The sequence below is a fragment of the Camellia sinensis genome, chromosome 7, assembly GCF_055761805.1.
Source record: "Camellia sinensis isolate YWXY chromosome 7, ASM5576180v1, whole genome shotgun sequence".
Classification (NCBI taxonomy): Eukaryota; Viridiplantae; Streptophyta; class Magnoliopsida; order Ericales; family Theaceae; genus Camellia; species Camellia sinensis.
In genome coordinates this window covers 187,605,401-187,628,210 of record NC_138967.1, presented here as the reverse complement: position 1 = coordinate 187,628,210, position 22,810 = coordinate 187,605,401, and the positions used below count along the sequence as shown (strand labels likewise).

At 30.7% G+C, this 22,810-nt stretch overlaps 1 protein-coding gene across 1 annotated transcript; it reads right to left on the bottom strand.

The window, feature by feature from the left end:
• Positions 1-331: 331 nt before the first annotated feature.
• Positions 332-3,897, bottom strand: LOC114260956 (laccase-7-like). Its single transcript, XM_028201160.2, has 6 exons — positions 3,656-3,897; positions 2,932-3,083; positions 2,453-2,697; positions 1,882-2,010; positions 823-1,773; positions 332-636 (listed from the first exon to the last, which is right to left on the bottom strand). Exons 1-6 carry the CDS (start codon positions 3,764-3,766, stop codon positions 506-508), a joined length of 1,719 nt encoding a protein of 572 aa, XP_028056961.2. The 5' UTR covers positions 3,767-3,897; the 3' UTR covers positions 332-505.
• Between the last annotated feature and the right edge of the window lie 18,913 nt (positions 3,898-22,810).

The following is a 22,810-nucleotide window of genomic DNA, read 5'->3' as shown; positions in this document are numbered from 1 at the left end:
TAGAATCGCCACCATTCGAGTGTTTAATTTCCTTAGCCTCAATCTATAAGCTTGAAATTCGTCAAATGGATGTTAAGACCACTTTCCTAAATAGAGAGTTAAATGAGGAAATAGACATGCAACAACCGGAAGGATTTGTTGTACAGGGTCACGAGCACAAAGTGTGTAAACTCGTAAAGTCACTATATTGACTAAAACAAGCTCCAAAATAGTGGCATGAGACTTCTTAATAATTTGCCCAAATAATAATAAGACAAATAGCCCACTAAAAAACAGACTTTTAAATCAAACCAAACTTCATGTTTGGCCAGGAATTATGAAGATTGCAATATTTGAAATATTATTTTTATTCAAAAGAATGCAAATTTAATACAATTGAAAGAATAAGTTATTGACAAACTTTATTACATGGTTGTTGTAATGAATATATTGAAACACAAAATAAAATAAAAATGAAAGAATCATACAAAAATTATTATAAAAAAAGAATAACGTAAAACAACTCTTAACATTGGGGTAGATCTGGTGGAGGGGAAGGTAATGTAGTTGATGGTGTTGGCCCATTCTCAACCTCAAAAGCCATCGACAGACCCCATGGCAAGTGTAAATCCATGTGACAATGCATTAACCATATACCTGTATCCATCAAATTTTTCAAAAAGCATAATTTAGTATATGAAAGCTTATGTACAAGTTAGGAATAATGTGGTATAGCACATTCACTCCTAAATGAACCTTCGGAAAGATTTATAGCTACTTGGTATATATATTAAAATTGAATTAAGATGATAAAGCCACGCATGATTGATCATGAATACTTACCGGGATTGTTTGCCTGAAATCTGATGACAACCCACCCTCCAGTTGGCACGCCAATGGTGTTACGTACTTGTGGATTGATGAGATTAAACTTTTTAGGATTGTTTATTGGGTCATAATTGCCAAACCCTTGAGCCAACACATGGAAGTTGAATCCATGCAAGTGCATAGGATGCATCTCTATACCCAACAAGGCTGTGTTCTGCAACACCATCTCAACAATTGAATTGAACTTAAGTTTCTTCACTTTAGTTGACTTTGATGTCATTATGATTGCTCTGTTTTGGCTGTTGTTTGAGTTTGTGTAGTTAAAAACCAATGGTGGTTGATCAGGGAAATCGGTGGTGTAGATTCCATCAACATTGTTGAAGAAGGCTTGCAACATCGACAACTTGGTAGGAAACTGAAAGGATGCATTATTCATGCTCGCAGCGAATCTTTGGTGAAATAGCCCTGTACAATTGTCATTTCTTTCACATGGTATTAAGCCCAAGCTTATTGTCACAAACATGTGTTCATTGACTTTGAGTGGGACTGGAACCCAATGAGGCGCATTGACAAGCGCAGTCAGGCTAGTAGAGAACTTGTAGGCCGTTGGTGTGTCATTGAAGGCTGGTAGGACCGGCATTTGTGGAGTCAATGATAGAGCATTCTTATAGACAATGATCCCTGTGGTGGATGTGGAACTGTCAGTTATATTTTGTGAGCTAACATATGGATGTGCTGCCATATAGTAAGAGGCCGGTGGTTGGTTGGCAGTGAAAAGTACGTCCGTGGTTTGGCCAGCAGCAATGAGAATGAAGTCAGTGACCATCGGAGTAGTGTAAGTGGCATCAACAGCAACAACTGTCAAGTTATGGTTGGCTATTTTGAAGAAGAATTGGTTATTCATTGCTGCATTGATGATGCGTATGAGATATGTTTTTCCTTGTACCACCGTCAATTTATGTGTGTCTAGGAAGAAAAAAACAACCACATGTTATATAAAAGTGAGAGATTGGATCCAATGAGTTGTATTGACATACATGTTTGGAATATAAAGTGTCAGTTGTTAGTACTTACGATTTGAAGAACATGGATAGAGATCACCAGGTCGACCATTGATAGTGAAAGCATCAGAACTGTTAGGTGCACCTCCACTTACAAGTCCTTCCTTTTCGACATCAATTACATTTGCATTCCACCACTCTCCTGCAATCACACTTTCATGGATTACTCCTACGTACATTTTGAATAATCTCTTGCCACAATTTGTACCCAAAAAAAATCTCTTGCTACATAAAAATTAATATATCCGAACTTTGTGTTTCTTATATCAGACTTTGATGTATTTCAAATATGTTTTCTAATCTTCTAATGTATGCTACAATGCTAATCTAATATTTCAGATTGTCCATTACTATGAAAATTTTCAAAATTAGTAATACTTTATATGATTTTTTAATAAACTAGCAAAAAGAATTATTGTCTTTGCATGTAACAGGTCCACTATATTAACCACCTTTGCACATGTTAATTGCTAATATCAGCTATCATCATGAATGTAGTAATTATGAAGCCTAAAAGAATTTGATGGGGAATAAACAAAGGTTTAAGTTCAAAAAATAAAGAAAGGAAAAAAAGATGTTGGTACCTAAAAGAATGGGGAATTCTCTGTAGGGTTTTGGAAATGGGTATGAGTGACCAGCTCTTGGGCGGATAATTAATGCTCCATAAACGGTTGCGCGGAGCCATTGACTGTGTGCGTGCCACCAGAGAGTCCCTTCTTGTCCAGTGATGTTGAATTTGTAAGTGTAGCTACTACCAGGACGTATCGGACATTGAGTTGCATATTCAGGTCCATCTGCCCAAGCACTCATTAGCTGAAATATTCCATGCCTGCATATATATTAGTGCAATGATATAAGTATTGATATTAATAGTCCTAACAATAATAATGATATTTGATAATATTCAATTCAAGAGGCTAAAATGGATAAATTGTATCAGAATATGTTCTAATCAATGAATAAAAAGTCAAGCTAAATCTTCTAGAGAGTAGTTAAAAGTGAAAAAGAGCTGGCATGTTTTTATATAATTTAAAAAGACATATAATTTAAAAAGACATATTACCAGTGAATGGTAAGGTTGTAAGGAGACTTATTAAAAACATGAACAACAAGGGTGTCACCCTCGTGAACTCGTATTGTTGGGCCAGGAAGGCTTCCATTTACTGCAGTGATTACTTGCTTTTGGCATAATGGATGGACAGTCAAATTTTTCACCTGAAAATGAAATCAACTATATTAAATAAAAGTCAACTTTTAAGTTTAAGAAAATATGCATATATATTGTTGTATATAATATGTGTGTGTGTCATTTTAGAAAAGGAAAAGATAGGTTGGTAAACTGAAGTTTGATAAAGAATTTAACTGAGAGTAGGATAGTAGATTTTCGGCTAAGAAAAGCACTAACAAATATATTAAGAATGACTAAGATAATATATAGGTGTTAAATGTAAGAGGGTCAGGGCTATTATGTTCATTGTAAAAATAAAAAATAAAAATATCACAAAACAAAAAATCTTTAAAAAAAAAAAAAAAAAAAGAACAACAACAACAACAACTGAGGAATATTTTTTGGCATTATGACAAAATTTAGCTAAAGAAAAAATGAAAAATAAAGGCCAGAGTTAATAGGGTTATCTCCGAAATAACCCATGTTAGCTTAACTTGTAAGTCTAGCATACTCGAAAAAAGCACAGAGCAGACACAATAGGAAGTAAAAAAAAACCCCACACCAACTAACAAAAACTATAGATTAAGAAAGTTAAATTGAAATGTGTAAGATAGATTACTTCGAAAGAATGCTCCACAATTTCAGCAGAGACTAGTGAAGAAGCTAAAAGAGCTAAAGCGCATGTTAGCAAGAACACAGGACGTGCCATTGCCAAACCAAAACAATACATGGAAAAACAAAGAAACAAAGATCAGAACGAGCTCTCTATCTCTCTTTCTATCTAGAAGTGCTCAAGATATATCTTCTTGGGACGTGGCTTTATGCGTATTTCATACAAAGATCTTGTTTGTGTTTGTTATGAATTTCATTTCCATAAGGTCTAGATATATATAGTGGCTGTAGCTAGAGACTTAACCTCCCACGATTGCGTGAGTAAGAAGTATCTATGTTTTTCATAGGTAAATGAATTAGTCTTTTGAATATGTCAATGAAAACTTTAGTTATTTGACCATTTAAAAAAAAAAAAAATGAAAGAGCAATGTCATAGAATCTTCATTGTTGAAGCAAACATAAGCATTTTGAATTCAGAAATTTGAGATTTGGCCAGGTGACAGCCCCACAAGGACGAAACAATTCACTATCTGGATATCTTCCCTACCTACTATTGGTCTGGATTTTACGTATTCATGCCAATAAATGTTATTAGATAATGTTAATATAAAACTAAAAAATTAAAAACAAGTATATAAAAATTTATTTTCTAAACTCAATTTTAAAATCCAATGAGTTGATAAAAAAAAACATGAGATACAAAGAGAGTTGTTTTAAATATTCTAATAGACTACTGTATTATTGGATTTGAAAAGTAATTCTAACTTTTAGATTAAGTAAAAGTACTAAAAAAATAATATGACATTCATTTGTAGCATTGTACATTCTCTAGTGTAAATAATGGATTGGAGAGAAACTAGTCTATCGTCATATATATTTTTTTTCAATAAGTGTTTGATTGTGCAATGTACATACCATATGCTCTTGCGTAAGTGCTCATAAATATACATAAGTTATCTTACAAAATCAGGTAAGTTCTCACAAACATACATAGGTTGTGATTTCTCAAATTTTTATGAGTTAACTTACGTATATTTGTGAAAACTTACACAATTTTATAAGGTTGTTATTTCTCAATTTTTTTTAAGTACATACATATATTTGTTAAAGCTTACACGATTTTATGAGTTAATTTACATATATTTGTGAGAATTTGCGCAAGTACATATGGTATTCATTTACACACTCAAGAGTTGCCCATATATTAGACCTCATATATGCATGATGAATAAGGCTATCAAACCTTATTTTAATGATCTAAATTATTTATCTTGTCAATTTTATGTATAGATCAATAATAAAATTTCCATATTGATCCCACAATTACTATAGCCATATGATTTTATAATATTTGTTTACAAAAATGAATGGTTATTATACTCTTAAAAATAAACTATCTATTTTTTTAAGATAATATAATCAAGTTATATGTCTACAATTATTGTATTAATTTTATTATTATTTATTTTTTAAAAATAGATAATCTGCATACAAGATTTGACAAGATGTACAGTTTGATTATCCAATTCTAGGGTAAATCTAGTCATATCTTATATGCCACCGCTACATTGATAACATGTAGTATAACATGTAGGAATAATGAAAAGAACACAAAATAATAAACAAAATGAATAAATCTGAATGTACATTTAGTATTTATAAAATGGAATATAGATATAAATATACTATTTATCTCACATCGCTATCTTATTATGTGAAAATCAAATATATTCATATAACTACTAAAACAAAATAGATAGATAAGAAAATATGAATGTGTTTGTGTAATGTGAAAGGCATTGAAAGGGTCATGTGTTGGTGTCCGCGTTTTTGCTTAATCGCTCAAAAGTAAAACGGACCTCTTCATGTTCTACTTTAATACCAAGTCCGAATCAACTACTCTCAAATTAACTTTTCCCTATCCTAGAAACTTTTAAGGAAAATGCTAATAGTCAATTTTAATACTATTCTCATCAAGCTGTTTGGGGAGGGAATTAAAATAGTCAAAAACTTGTTGTTTCTTTACTTTTTTTTTTATACGATTTTTATAAAAAGTTAAAATGTCATTAAAAAAATTATTTTTTAAAGAAAAAATTTTTCCTCTAATCTCATATCTACATTGGCGAATATTGTCTAAGCCCATCAAATTTATGTATTCTGTTTCAATAATTTGAACCGTTCATTTTGTAGATCATTTTGTGTATATCATTCAAAAATACAAAATAAATCGATCCGATAATTGTAATTTAAAAAAATTGATGACAAGTAAATTTGTATATTTTTAAAATAGACTAATAATTTTCTATTAATAAATGCGGTACAGTGATAAAGTTATGATTATCAGATTAATTTGATTTTTTTTATGAATAATATACATAAAAAATTTACAAAATGAATAATTTAAATGATTAAAATGAAACTTGTGATGGGTTTTATAGACCCCAGACAACACCTGCATCTGAACCAGAGAAAAATCCAACTATTTAAAACATCAATTGAATTCTCTTTATGTGCTTGCCTAATTTTGGTTGCCTTTGTTCAATCTTTTATGTTCAAATTAACCATTTTTGCAAATATTATCACACTTAACCCTAACAGATCAGAAAACACTACAACATATAAGAGTTTTACAGATCAATTTTTTTACTCTCTAAAAGTGAATTTTGTTACAAAAGACATTTAGAGACCAACTTCTATCGTCTGGAGGATAGTCACTAAAAAGTTGTCCTGAAAAATCAAAAATAAGACTTTTAGTGACAATTTTAAAAATATCACTAATAAATAAATTTTTAGGGACAAAATAATTTAGTCTCAAAATAGTTTATTTTTTGAGACAAAAAATTTGATCCCAAAAGAATATTAATTCATCATTAATGTTCAATTTTAGTTGTTAAAAACATAATAACAACACTTTTCATAACAAAAATATTTAATTTCTAAAAAATAATTTTATTGCTAAATTTTAGTTTTTAAAATCTAAAATTTTTGTAGTGTCGGGTCCCAACTATCTTACAAGTGCTTGGCTTCTGGTACCACATTTTAATTGTAGACATTTCAAAACACCTTTTTTTTATGAGTTGTTCAAACAAAACCCATCTCATTAATTCCAACAAGAAGTTGATTTAAAAACTTCTTGAACAAGAAAAAGTCTATTAAATCATTAATTACGTTGGATGGTGATGTCTGCAATCGAAATTATAACTGGTCGCGTGCCTCCCTTTTTCATATTTATACTATTTTCCTTAAATGCCTCCGACCCCGTGGGAGTGCTGGGGTGGTGCGTGTAGGGTCTTGATTGGCCGAAAAAAAAAATTTTTTTTTTTTTTTTTTTTTATTTGTTTTCAACCAATGAGGCCGCACCACGTCACGGGGGTCTATAGTATTGTTCTTTTTTTGTATTTTAAAAATTTTAAAAGTGCCCTATTATATTTTTTTTGCTCATTCTTTTATAGTTTAAACTGGAAAGTTAATGGTAAGAATTGAATTAATTGAATTTTTCTTCCTTATTATGAGATTTGTTTAGTTGATTTTTTTCTCCATTGTAGATTTTTTTTTTTTTTTTTTTTTTGAGTTGATAGTGTTATAAATTCAGTTGGGTTGTTGATTGTGGATTTCTAAGCTATATTGATGTAATTCTCCAGATAATTGTAATATTGAATCTCAATAATGAACCAAAAAAAATGTATAAATTTAGTGGTATCTCATTGTTGTTTATTGTGGTTTTTTTTTTTCTCTTTTTTAATGATGTGAATAATATGTACTTCCTTTGCCTTAAATTTCTGACTCCATCACTAAGTGATATTTTCAAAACTTAATTATAAAATCATGAAAAAGTTTATGATTTACAAATTAATATTTATAAAAAATACCACTAATTTGAAAATATCTTTTTATCAATGAATTGACGTGATATTTCCTCATAAATAAATGTTGCAATGATCATCTATTTAGAGTATGTTATCTTATCATCTGACATACAAGGTTAATTGTGTTTTAGAGATACACATTAGTAATGTGGGAAAAAAAACAAACAAACAAACAAATTAGTTTTTAGTTTTTTACCTATTTTGAGTCACATCACCTATTATATTTTTTATTCACAAAAAGACAAAATAAATTAAAAAAGTCAAAAAATTAACTTTTTACCAACTTCTCAAAACACCACATAATATGATATAGAAAGCTATGGCTTTGTGGCCTTACACACACTACTAAAAAAAATCTTTTTTACGACAACTATAAACCATAACAAATAATAAAAAATAGTCGCAAAAACCTTATACGACAGCCCATGCAATGGCAAATGGAGGTTGCAAATGTGGGGTTGGCAAATACTTTTTGCAATCGCAAAATAGCAGCCTCCAACTATTTGCGGCCGCCTAATTTACTTATGGTGACTAATGTTTTGCCATCGCAAAAAAAATAAAAAAATGCCTACAATGTATTAGCGACTATCTTTGAAAGTGATTGAAATTCATGTCACTATCTTATTTATATGTACTGACTTTATAGGTGGGTGATGGCTTCACGGATTACAAGTTATTTTAGAAGAAAAACAAGTAGGATTGAAAGGCAAAGACTTATAAAATCTAAGTGTAGCTCGACTTTTTTCGTACCCCTTTTCGAAAGTTCGAAATAAGTCCTATAGTTCGGATTTTTGTTATTTTGAATCTAATCTCACAAGTGTAATGTGAAATTGATAAACACCAAAGAGTCCAAATTCGAAAAAATCTTTTGGAAAATCGATTTTGAATCAGATTGTCAAAAATGGACTACTTTGCCAAATACAGAGTCGCCACTTAAATATTTTATTTTAAAGAAATTTAGGAAACCCATGACTTGTGTCAAAGGTCACGTGTCTGTCATCATCAAGATTGTCTCGACTCGAGAACTTGGGTATGAGAGGGGAAGGTCATGAATGAATTTGAGCACCCCCGCTCGCCTGATCAAAGATCGGCCTCTACTAATCATGGTATGAATCTTATGTACATTATATGCTCTTGTTCCGATTTATTAGGCTAGCATTACTATGTGATGTGCACACACACAAGTATAGAATAACTTGCAAGAATTAGAACACTTGATTCATGTTTGTTTTGAAAATTGTTTCGAATATGTACCACTTAAAAAAGTGATCGCATATGAACATTATTCAAATTATTACAATTCAAGCAACGGGCCTTCATCTACAGGCATTCAAGCAATTATAACACTTAAGCAATTAACCTCATGGCAAGCATGCTAAACATGGCAACAATCACATTCGTGCAATATACTAAAGCGAAGTAAAGGCTGACCTAGTACTCCAAGCCAAAAAGAGAAATGAGTTAGAAAAATGCATGATTCCTAACTATGGAATATGACTAATGCAACGCATGCAATATGCAACTAATAGGCTTGGCTACTAATATGACATATGAAATAATTAAATAGCTTGCGGTCTAAGTACGTATTCAAAGAAGTATTAACAATAACGATACAGTTAGAATGATGAACCGAGCCTCAGTGCATGCAAGACGAATGGATGCATACATCAAGAATGCTAAACAAAACATAATGTCCCTAAACTAACCATCATAAGCTAGTAAATAAAAGGGAGAAAAACGTGGGGTTGGAAGACATACACATTATTACAACATCACACTCTCACGAATGAGAGTCCGAATGAGCTAAGCTAATTATTAAAGCTAAGCTAATTAAGCTAACTATTACAAACCGAAATAAATAACTAGCTAAACTACTTAACTAATTATTACAACAACAAATGAATTAACTAACTAGCTAGTTAACTAATGACAAAATTGAATAACTAGGTAACTAACTAATTAAATAATTACAACACAAGTGCAATTAAAAAAAAGTAATTAAACAATTAAGCATTAAGCTAACTACTCAACCTAGGGAAGCGAGGAATGTTCATGCGCATGCTCGGTTTCCATCCGAAAAGACTACTGTTTTGCTTCCGGAGAGCCTCTGTTGCACAAAGAACACTTACACTTCTGCCCACTTCCAGAATAACTTTGCTCTGCCAAAGGAACACACTGCTGAATTTTGCATCGGTGGCCGACCGGCCAGTGATGAGGGTTGCTGACCACTAGTGATGGTCGGTCGGCCATCAAAAGTGGTCTGCCGGCCACCTGCCGGCCACTGCTGCACAGTTCATTTTGTTACAACAGAGGACAAATAGAGCATATACAAGGTATTTTCAAGGGTTTGTTTGCACCTCTCACCCCTCCTTTTCATGAACAAATCAAAGGAATAGCAAGTTTGGTTAACAAACCATCAATGGATGCAATTTCATTGCATGATGACTCATGAAACCAAGTGTACAAGTTCAATAAATGCAACAAAACAAGACTCATACCACTTCCCCTTCATGAATGATCAAGGGAAGTGGTGACCTTGGAACCTTGAATCATTTCATCACTAATGAGTATGAAATGGTTTAAGCTTCCATGTGTTCAATTAACGTCCGATTGAACACAACCAAATTATTATCTTGCGCCTTTTTTTAGTCCCAAGTTTTAGTTATTTCATTTTAATTACCAATCAATTCTTTAATCAATTGAGTCCAAATGGTGAGTTTAAATCCTCTAATGGAAAGATGGCTCAAACCAAGAGTTGTTTTAGGCATGAAAGAAACATCATACCATTGGTAATGAACCTCCTAAGGGATTAAACCATTAAGCATGACACCTTAATCTCATGCTTTAAACAAACAAGTAGTTTGAACTATTTTCAAAGTAAAACAAAAAACCAAGAAATGAGGAAGGTTACAGAGATTGTTAGTGCTGAAAATGAATGAGAAAAGCATAAATAAATACAATTAACTCAAACAAGATGGTGTCTAAGGCCTAGAACACCAAGCTCATGAAGACTATTACACTATAAGCATGCAAAATAAAGTTCAAATGCAAGCAATAGCCCAAAACAGTGATAAAACAAGTTAAAAGCAGTCCTAAAACATGCTGGAATTGAGCTTAAAAAGTCTAGATTAACATGCTAAAACATAACACAAGCTAGGCTAGCAAGTAAGACACAAGGAGGGGAAGCTAACCCCTCCAAATTTGGACTTTAAAACATGATTTTAGCCACTGAAAAAACTCTGAAAATCAGTGTTTAAAAGCTTAGAAAAAGATAGTAAAATGGTGGAAAACACAAGGACAAAGGCCTCCAAAACAAGGTACAAAGAAGGGTAGATCACCCCTCAACCTTAAATGGCCTTTAGACCCAAGCTTCAGCCCAAAAATACAAAGTTTAGACAGTCCAAAAACAGTACAAAAATTTGCTAGAATGAAGACAAAAGTAGCTAAAATAGTAAGCTAAAACATGGAGCAATTTAAGCAAGTAAACAAGCCAAATGAGGGGTGGCTAACCCTTTCATTTTTGGGACTTTAAAACCACTTTTTTAACATCTGAAAACCTCTAAAAATCAGTGGTAAAAATCTCAAAAAAAATTGATGAAGAGATGGGAAACACAAGTATAAAGGCTTAGAGAATAAGGTTCAAAGAAGAGTGATTAACCCCTCTACCTTTAATAGCCTTAAACCATAAGCTTCAGCCTATAAAAATAGTCTAAAAATGGCTCAAAAATAGTAAGAAAAGATGAGAGAGAAGTAGTGCAAAAATACTCAAAATTATACCTCTCGAAGCAAGGTTACTCTTTTGTTCATAAACCAACAAGTTCTCACTCTTAAGGGCTGAAATTTGGACTCAATAATCTCAACAAGGAGAGCTCCAATATTGGTTTAGGAAGTGTAGAGAGAGGATGTATAGGTTGCAAAATAGAGATAGAGAGAGAATTTCAAGTTTTGAAACTTTTGGAATTTTTTCAACCTTAAACCATGAAGGAAGGTCCCCTTTATATAGAAAAACAGCCCCTCAGGTCAAAAATATCAAGCCTGGAACAACTGGAGTTTTTGAGGGACAGCTAGCCAAAAATATCTAGGCATTTCACCAGTGACCGGCAAGCTAGAAATGTGCATTGCAGGCCACCCGGCCATTAAAAATCTGTTTCCAGGCCCGACTTCAAATTGGCATATCTTCTTCATCCGAACTCCGTTTCAGGTCATTCTTGAGTCTAAATTGAAGCCTCGGAAGTCTACTTTCTAATGGTGGCAGCCTTACATCTAAATTTTAAGTGTCCAAAGAGATATGACTATTTTAGCGAAGGTTGCTCAGTTTTGTCTTAATCGGATTGATGCCTAAATTCAAACAGCCATATCTCCCTCATTCGGACTCGGCTTTAGGAGATTCTTGAGTCTAAAATGAAGCCCCAGAAGTCCACTTTCCAATGGTGATGGAATCACAACTAAAGTCTAAGTGTTCAAAGAGGTAGGCCTGATTTGATGAAGGCTGCTTAGTTCTTTCTTAACGGTTTGATGCCCAACTTCTTCCCTAACTAGTTTTCTTCTCTCTTCTCCAATTTTCTTCAACTCCAAACTAGGGGTGCAACTCGGGCGGGCTCAACCCGAGCAACCCGAGCCCAGCCCGAGTTTTTTTAGGGCTTGGGCATCTATATCTTGTAATCTGGACGGGCTTGGGCAAAATTTTGATGCCCGAATTGCAATTCGGGCCGAGCTTGGGCAGAACCAATGGCCAACCTGAGCAACCCGAACCCGAATTGAATTTAATATATTATATATAATATATAATATATATAATTTAATAAATTATATAATATATATAAATTAAGTAAAAGAGTTAGTCTTAATTTTTATTTTTTATTTTTTTTTGGTTAGTCTTCTATTAAGTAAAAGAGTTAGTTTTAATTTTTATTTTTTATTTTTTTTTGGTTAGTCTTCTACCATTAGATTAGCATCTTTTATGTCTACCCTTAGATCTACCTACAGGTTTCTGGACTCGGGCAATTCGGGCTAACCCGAGTTCAAAATACAAAGCTCGGGTCGGGCTTGGGCAGCAATGCTCGGGTTCATGGTCGGGCTTGGGCGGGCTTGGGCACTGCCAAATACAATTCGGGTCGGGCTTGGGCAGACCCCCAACCCGACCGAACCCGCCCGAGTTGCACCCCTACTCCAAACCTATAAATAAGAGGTTTAAAAAGAATTTTCAAAAAGTTCACCTCCCTTCTATTTATTTCTACTTTGTCCATGCTCGGTTTACCAAAAAGTACAATTTTTAACGAAATACGAGCCTCGGAACATTGTAATAACATTTTCAAAAATATTTTGAAAGAGACGGTTTTAAGATCTAAAATATTTTTGGTCCAAAATGGGGTGTAAGGTTGGGATTTAGAAGCTCTTCTTACTGAAGAAATCGAACGTTTGTACAGCATAACTTTCATCATCGAGTAATCAACCTGAAACACCCAAGTCTTAAGAGCGATCAAAATGGGGTGTCTACACTAAGCAGTTGGTGAAAGTCTAAAGTCTCCCAACACAGACTAAATTTTGATGGATTAAGTCATCTTTACTTAAGGTGGAAGGTTGCTTTGATAAAATTAAAAATTGAATTATGAAAATTTGAAATTTAAATGCCGGCGATTAAATTCTAAGAATGAGGTTGAAACCAGGACAATAACAAGTTTGATTTCAATATTGCAGCCATAAAGCTTAATAATATATATATATATATATATATATTGGAGGAAGGGATTGTTATGAATAAAAATAGTGGTGGAACGAAGTTGATCATGCTTGAAACATGATGATGATCATTTTCCCTAGAAAGTTTTTATTTTTTAATGTCAATGGAAATTTTATAAAAAATAAAAAAAAGAGCAATAGAAAGTTGAGACTTTTAACCAGACTGTGAATTGTTATATAAAGCACAATTATTGGTTGAGACTTTTAACCATCCTGCCATGAAAGCTCGCTCTCATCTATAATAATATTTTTTTAGAAAAACACAGTCGATATGGAAGCATAAAAATGAATGCTTGTTCAATGGAATTCAGCCAAGGATGAGGGAGTTGCAGGAATCAATCATCATCAAATTAGCTATATGGTTGAAGGCCTCTTTCAAGGAGTATCAGTATTCTATTATTGATTTCTTGCTTAATTTTTCATAGATTAGAAAATGTATAAGTGGTAGATTGTGAGGCATTCTTGTAAGATGTTGGGTGTTTGTTGTTTCTGTTTTGAGTATAGAATCTCTCCAACTCATTTGGGGTTTGGGAATGCACACGATTGGTCTAACTTTGGGTGCCAACATAGTTAAGATGCTTAGTTTAGACAATAATGCAATTTTTTCCCAAAACCATGTTGTATTCATGCTTTATGTTTAATAAAGTTTAGTTGCTTTTACTACTCAAAAAAATAGGTTATGCTCCCTCCATGTTTCAAGTTTAATATAGCTTTAAATGGGCCCCACAAGTAGGCAATGAAATTGGTCCTGGAATTAGTTGAGGTGTACGTAAATTGACCTGGATACCTAATTATTAAAAAAAAATAGTTTCCTTATAAGGGTCTTAGCAAGTGTCATAGGCACAAGAAAAACAGTCCCGTTTGGTAGCTCAAAATCCTCGTGGCTCGACTGGCCCGAAAATCAAAACGACGTCATTTTGATATATATATATATATATATATATATTTTTTTTTCTTTTCTTCTTTCTCGTTATTCTGAAGATTGAAGAAGAAGAGAGAAGAAGAAGCTGGTGAACACCTCACATCATCATCACCAACAAGATCTTCATCAACATCATCATCATCAGCCAATAATTTTTTTTTTCTTTTCACCTTCAGATCTAGATCTACTAGAATTAAAAATAAAAATAATAAAAATAAAATCAAGAACAACATTTTCATCAACAATAACAACATCTTCATCAACATCATCATCATCAACACATCATCGTCAGCCAACAATTTTTTTTTATATTTTTTCTTTCATCTTCAGATCTAGAAAAAAAAAATAGAGAAAACAGAGTCACTGCCGCAAACCCTCCATCACCGTCACCTCTCTCTCTGTTTTCGTCTCTCTTCTCTCTTTCTCTCTCTTTCTCCCTCTCTCTCTCTCTCTCTCTCTCTCTCTCTCTCTCTCTCTCTCTCTTCCCTCCCTCTGTTTCTCAGATATAAACGAGAAAAAAAAAACTGCCCAAAACAGCGTCATTTTGGACAGTTGAGCCATTCAGGCCACTTATTTTTCGAGCTGCCACTTATTTTTCCAAGAAAAAAGACAAAATATCAAAAAAATAAGAGGTACGTTTTTAGGGAATTAAATGCACTTTTTATTACGTTTAACATTTTTAGTTTAATCCCTATATCATTCTTTAGCATTTGCTTTCTTATAATGCATAATGATTCTTGATGAATAACAAAAACAATTACAGAAGAAACAATGTGACAGAACAAATCAAACTGAGAAAAAAAGAGATAAAACCAATGAGACACTATTGAAGGTGCCTCAGCTCCAGTAACAATCTCCAATGCCATTCCTAATATGAAATTCTCTCTCTCTCTCTCTCTCTCTCTCTCATGCCATTGTTATGTCTCTCCTCCTTAGTCGATTTCTCTTCGGTACGGTCTCTGATGAGAGGTGGGCACGGTCACCTTGCCTGCTCAATCCAACCCATTCCAATTCAATTTTATTTAGGATTTGGAACCTATCTACCAACATTGGAAACAATCAAATGTAGTTGTTATGTCAAAAGACTCCAAACTTGAATCGAAAATTCTCATAATTTTGGAAAAATAAAATAAATACATGGCACCTTTCTTTACCCCTCTTCTCACTATTCAAGTATTATAACTTCCTCTCCCAATTGTTATCTAAAAAAATATTTTAAAAAATCAAATAATATCTTTTATGGGAGTTGTGGATATAGATATGTATATAGAACCCCACATATTTATCATTGCATCACGTAAATTAAAATAATAATAAAAAAAAGAACTCACAACTCTCACAACTCTTATCCCCACTTATTATATATATATATATATATAACAAAAAAAAATGTTAGCATTTATCTCACGTTTGCTTTTAAAGAATAAAATAATTTGATTTGTATTTAACAAAATATAATGTTAAATATCTTTAGCTCCTTATCTCTATCCCAAAGTTAAATTTGAATTTAAATACTAAATCTCAAAAATACGTTATCCTTAAATTAAAGTTTCTATATAAATTTGAACATTCACTAACAAAACTCAACATTGGAAACAAACCCCAACAACATTTCTTTTTTTTTTCTTTCTTTCTTAATGCAGTAGTGATCATAAAAATTTCTTTAAGATATTAGTATTTTGTATCTCCTAACTCCAACTGTTTATTTGTTTTTCCTCTCTAGGAAAGATTGTAATATACATAGAGCTTTACAAGTAATCCCTCAAGGTCCATCATTTTTTTACTTGAAATCTATTTGGAGCCATAAAACTTCCATGCAATTTTTTTTCATCTTTATTCTATTGATAAAACTTCTGTGCAATTTTTTTTTCATTTTTATTCTATTGTATATTTAATGATAGATCTTTTTAAGAAATCTGTTCAAATTCATATAATTTTACATAAAGTCTATATAGTTTTACATAAAATCTACGTTGGTCTATAAATTTTTCTATGCAATTGCTCTAAATTTATAGAATTTTGCATGTAATTTGTGACAATACTTGAATTTTTATTAAATAATTCATGCATATTACAATTATTAAAAACTTCATCTTAACTCACTATAATAAATCTATATATAATGCATGTTTCTCAAATCTATCATTTGTCCTATAATATTTGGTATAACTTATTACTTTACATTTTTAATCTCTTTTGGTCAAATTATTAGTTCTATATGATATTTTAAAATTTTATTTTAAAGATTGATAGCAATTATTTAATTGATATATGGTTTTTTTCTATTCTTTTTTTTTTTGTATTATTTTTATTCTAACTTTTGTCTGTTATATTGTTTATGTGAGAACTTTATTAAAAAATTGTGGTATAAAAATTATCAATATTAGTTGAATAATTATTTATATTATGTAGCTTAAGTATGTGTATTATAGCTCTCTCTTTTTTTTTTTAAATGATTAGTTTTATATTAAGATATTTTTCTTCTTAATCTTTCTTCTTTTTAATTTTTTTTTAAAACTTGAGACTCCTTATAGGAAAAAATTGATCAACTATCAGTATTAATTTGGTTCCTATTGAATCATCAGTTAATCATGTTTAGTAAATTTAAAATTTTAAAAATTAAAAATAAAGATTTATTACATGGGGCAAAATTCAATTGAGTTAAATATTTTGACGGTAACTTAATCATAACTATTTATTAAATTAAAAAAAAAAAGCATCAAACATTAAAAATACTTATCTTATTCTACTACAAAAAAAATAAAAATAAAAACATCTAACTTTTTTTTTAGATGGTGAAAACACCTAATTGAATATTAGCTAAATTATTTAGTATACGTGGTCATGATCAATTAGGTCAGATATTTGACTATATCACAATCATAACTATTTGATTAAAAATAATAATAATAATAATAATAATAATAATAATAATAATAATAATAAATACAAAAAATTTAAAATTTTCATAACCATTAGGGTATTTATCCATTGCCTAAAAAAATGTAGTGTGTTCTAAAAAAATTTAAAATAATTATTCTTAAATTTTTATAATTTTAACATTTCTCTCTTCTACTTAGCAATCCTCTTTTATTGTCTTTCATGTGTTTCTTTTTTGTTTCATTTTTTAATTGTTAAATTAATTTTTCTATGGAAATTAATTTCATAGTCTATAGATAAGATCAAAATTTCAAAGTTGAAATTTTATTTAATTTATTCTATTTTCTCATGTTTATGTTATTTAATCTTTAAATTTGAACTTAAATTTTTTTTTTTTTTTTTTTTTATAGAACTCCCTATCTCTTAGAGTTTATCTTCTATTTGAACTTGATTGTTATAAATTCTCATATATTTCAACTTAATCTTTTCAAAGTTTATCTTGAAGTTAAACTTTATTTATCTTTAAAAATCATCAATTAATTATCCATGTAAATTTTAAATATGATATAATTCCAAGTATATCTTTTGTCTAAACTTAATCTTTTCAATATTAAAACATGTGCTTGAAAAAGGAACCATGAACATGAGATTAAAAAGAAAAAAAAAAATCACAATCAATATTGAGCCCTTTCCGACCCTCCTTCATAGTGACTAAAAAATTTAGCATTAAATTTCAAGTCACGAGTATTTTTTATTTTTTTGTTCAATTGTATCAACTTTACATTTGAAATGTGTACTTACATGAGTTTTTGCCTTTGTAGGAAAGGGAGTTTATGTAAATGAATATTATTATTTTATTTTTCGGTAAATTCTATTTATGTTTTTGTTTCTTTTTCTTTTTTCTACAATCTGTAATTTTTTATTTCTTTCTTTTTTGGCTAATAATGTGTCATTTAATTGAGATTTCATTCTATTTTTGAAGTGCTACTATTATTAATTTGTGACTCTTTCACTTAATGACTATTTGTGTTTAATTTTTTTGGGTGTTGATGTTGTATTGGAAGCGAAGAGATCATCAAAATTTATTTGGATAGAGATTTATGTTTTAAATTATATCATCAATTATATTTGGTTGTTGATTGTCATGTTGAAATAACTTATGATCAAATTAATTTTCAGGAACTCACTTCTTTTAAGACCTAAACCACAAATTTCTTCTTTTCTTAAATATCATTTTATGCAGATTCAAAGCTTGAGCAAATACAAGCAGTCTCATATTTAAAATGTTAGGTTTTTTTTGAATAATTTAAATATTTCTATTCTTTATGTTTGTCGATTCAATTTTAATGCATTTTCAAACCTATTTATGTTTAGTGAATCAATATAAAATTAAAGGAAAAAAAAAACAAATAGCATGTAAAAAATTTTAACCACTAACTGAATAGAATAGAATAGAATTTAAAATTAAAATTTATTTTATTTTATTTTAATTCATTATACTGTGTGGGATAATTAATATAATATGTTTTATTGATTGAAAAAAAATGAAAAAAATAGCATTCTTTAATGTTAGCTATTTTGATTAATTATAATTTTAGTATGCTTTTGTTACTCCACTGTTGGTTGTCTTAACTAACTCTTATTATCTATTTGTTATGTGATGATTTACATAATTTATGATAGTTTTCTAAAATTTTTCATGTTGTAAAGTATTAAAAATTTTGAATGATGTATAGTAAGATTTATATACACAAATTAAATAAAAATATTTTATTCATATTAGAAAATACAACTAAATAGTATAATTTTTTAAGGTAAATTACAAATACACCCCCTGAGATTTGCTTAAAATACGAATTGCCCCATGTGGTTTGAAAAATTACAAATACCTCCCTGTCAGAATTTTTTATTTAACGGAATTAATTAAAAAAGTGAAATTTATAACTGTTCAACTATACAATAATAAAATTATCTGAATTATTAATTGAAATAAAATTTTAACATTATTGAACTGTTAATTAACTTGATGATTTATTAATAAAATGACCTATTTGTTATGAAATTAGAAACCTTAGGAGGTATAATGTAATTTTTAGAACCACAAGAGGTAATTTGTAATTTAAGTAAATCTCAGGGAGTGTGTTTGTAATTTACCCCATTTTTATTTTGTTATGTTCACTTTTTGAAACCTCATGCATCGCACGGGTGACTACTAGTTTATATTTAAGGGATTGTCTGGGTGAGTTAAATAGGCTAATTTGTTTTTTGTTTTTTTATTTGTTTAAAAAAGTTAAAAAGTTAAGAATTTGTTTGCCATAAGTTTAAAAAATAAAAAATTTGCTCTACTTTGTCAATAATAATAATAATAATAATAATAATAATAATAATAACAAATAATAAATAAATAATAAAAAAAACAGCAACTTCTTAAATGCATCAAATTTTTTAGATTTTAAAAAAAAATTAAAAGTCAAAAAAATTATTAAAAAAATTAATACCAAACCACCCAAATTTGTGGAGTCAATTTGAGGTTGAGATGACTTTAAATGTGTTTATTAAATAAAAAGACTTCAAAATGTTACTTGTAACCAAGCCCAATTATTGGAGTATACTATATGAAATTTATATGATGTATATATGTATTAATATGTATATACATATATTTACTTGATTTTTTTTAAATAAAAAAAATGCAGTTAAGATATAAAATAGGAAAAAATACCAATAAGTTCTATTTTATTTTTAAGATTATTATTGAGTCCTATCAAGTTTCAGTATGGACAATTGAATTCTATTTTTCATAAAATATTACCAAAGAATGCTGCTATTAACACTTCATAAATTATTTTGGACCCTCTAATTTTTAGCTTTTTTTATTACAATAATAACCTCAAATAAAATTACTACAAAAGACATCATTAATTTTGGGACACCTTATCTCACAATTAAACATGCACACCCACTACATCATGAATTAGGGTTTATGAGAGTACTCACCTCCATCACCACCCATCCATCTTTCCTAAATCCCACCATCAAAACCTACCCACCTTCAAAACCTTGAAAATCCTTTGGTGGTAACAATGGCAACCATTTGATTACCTACATTTTTCTAGCTATGACAATTAGTGGAATTTTTCTGGCAACCATAATTCCATAAGATAAGAGGAGTACAACAATAAAAGTTTAGAGGAGGTTCATAGCTTTAATGTTGTTCTTAGCTCAGAGGAGATTAACCTTGTACAGGTAAGTTTGTTGAAAAAAATGGCAAAAATTATAAAATATGTTCGTCATTTTTTTAGGACTGAACTCCCGAACATATGACCGGAATTCGGGAATACAAGCCCGAATATTATTTATTTGTTCGAAAATCGGTAACCGAACATTGATTTTGAACTTTTTGTGATCTGGGATGAGTTTAGAATAATGAAATCTCAAAGAACTGAACCGTTTTAAGAACTAGAAATTGGAGATTTTAATCTCTGAGAAGTGATTGTGGGTGTTTGGAAAGTGGATTTTTATGTAGGTTTTTTTAGTTGTAGGATATTATTGAAGAAATTTTTTTTGGTGTTTGAGAAGATAATTGGGTTTTTTTATGGTTGGATGTGATGTTTGTGAGCAAAAAAGTGAAATGATTATGGGGTTTGATGTGATATTTTGTTTGGACTTGTTTTTTGTGGTTTTGCAAAAACTTTGTCTTATAGTGAAAAAAATCAATAAAAACCCAAAAAAAAAATTTGCCAAGCACCGTCATTGTATGATAGGTTAATTAAGATAAGTAAGGTTGGTGACAACCATAGACAAGTTTTGTATTGGAGCATCTCCTAAAAGATTATTGTGGCTCAAATCAAGAGCTGGGATTTGAGAACAATGAAAAATATCAGATGAGAAGTTGGTTCTTTTTCTTCTTCTTCTTCTTCTTCTTCTTCTTAGTGGATTTTGAAAAGGATGAGACTCTTCTTCTTCTTAGTGGGTTTTGTTAGGGCTTTTTGGAAAAGAGATTTTTTTTTGGTAGGGGGTGTGCATTCAATAGATGGAATGTTTAAGGATAATTTTGATATTATTTGGTAGAAGAAAAGAAATTTTAAGAGTTTCAAAATTTATAAATATGGATCCAAAAAAATTGGGGGTCTAAAATAATTTATAAAGTGCTCATTCCCAAAAGGTTCATTCTTACATAATGAGATATTTTATCCCATTTTTACCCCTCATTTAATATGGAGAATAATTTCATAAATATTTTAAAATTCTAAAGAGTTATGAAAAATAATATTATGACAAATTTAAATATTTGTCAATATATGAAATAGTTGATGAATCTTATATTTATGAAAATTCATTTAATTTCAATAATTAAAAACATTTTCATTATAACACTTATTAAAAATTTTGGTTCAAATTTTAATGAGAAAATTAAAATTAAAGTAAAATATACAATTATGAATAACTGAATTTTTTTACCAATTTATAAATTAAAAAAGAAAATAGAACTTATTTGTTAATATTGAAATTTGATATAACTCAATAGTAATTTTCAAAACAAAATAAAACTTATTGGTAATTTTCTTGTTGTGATTTATGATTTTTTTAATACAATATCATAATTTTATAATAAAAAAATAATTGGATTAAAATATTTATAAAATTATTGTTCATATTAAATGAGAGGTAAAAATAGAATAAGATATCTCGTTATGGAAGAATCAGGGAGAGCCATTTTAGTTTGACCCGTGAGACTGTCGCCCATACCTACACCGAAAGAGGTGGATTTTACCCGCCCTGATACTTATGCGAGGCGGGGGTGGATTAAATTTTGGTTACTTTGGGGCAGGGCCAAGTATCGCCTCCCCCGATCCAAACCTGACCCAATATAATTAATAATATATATATATATATATATATAATATAATTAGATATAAGAAACAAGTACTAAAAGTCTGTGGCTCTCTTTAAATACAAATAAATAAGAAGCCAAACTGTCATCCCCTTCGTTTGTTATAGGAAATTATTTAGTGTATTAAGAATTTAAATGGTTCTCAATTTTTTTGATAAGTTGAAATGTGGTTGGGTATCCACGAAGGCGGGGATTAAGTTAAAAAATTCCACACTTAGCGGGGTTGGGGTGGGAAATAACGAACCCACGCTCGTGGCCATCCCTAGGAAGAATGAACCTTTTGAGAATATTTTATGACAAATAAAACTTAATTGTTCATATTGAAACTTAATAGAACTTTGTGCGTGGAGCAAATATTTAGGCAAGCCCGCACTCCTTTCTTCCAAGCTCCTGTCTGTCCGATCAACCTGCGAGCACAACGGCGGTGAGCTACTCGGCGGTGTGTGGCCGGAAAACCCCTCCGACGATCAAGTTAGACACACACACAGGGATATAGAGAGAGAGAGAGAGAGAGGACTGAGTTGTGTTTTGTGTTTATCTCACCAAAAATGTGACATCCTCAAATATGGGGGCACAGACATGCTTATATACCTTTTGCGCCCCAAATCTACTCCCAGTGATCTCTCGACACGTGGTGCTGCTATCCCATCTGTCAGCACAAATCTTGCTGAACATCACCTAACCCAACTGCCAGCCCACTCTACTGGGAGCTCGGCAGCCGGGCTGCAGCATCTCGGCTATCAACGGCCATGTTGCGCTTCATGCCCAAGTGCGCCAATAACCGAGCTCCTTTCCAGCCGTGCTCGATTGCATTCCGGCGAAGCCAAGATTGAGATTGGTCATACCGGTCAACCAAAGGCC

Bases quoted from the DNA above. Each gene is read 5' to 3' on its own strand.
- LOC114260956 (XM_028201160.2), bottom strand. From the start codon at position 3,766: ATGTATTGTTTTGGTTTGGCAATGGCACGTCCTGTGTTCTTGCTAACA. The intron at 2,011-2,452 runs GTACCAACATCT...GTGTGATTGCAG, and splicing joins AGAATTCCCCATTCTTTTAG to GAGAGTGGTGGAATGCAAAT. The intron at 637-822 runs GTAAGTATTCAT...TGATGGATACAG, and splicing joins ATTTCAGGCAAACAATCCCG to GTATATGGTTAATGCATTGT.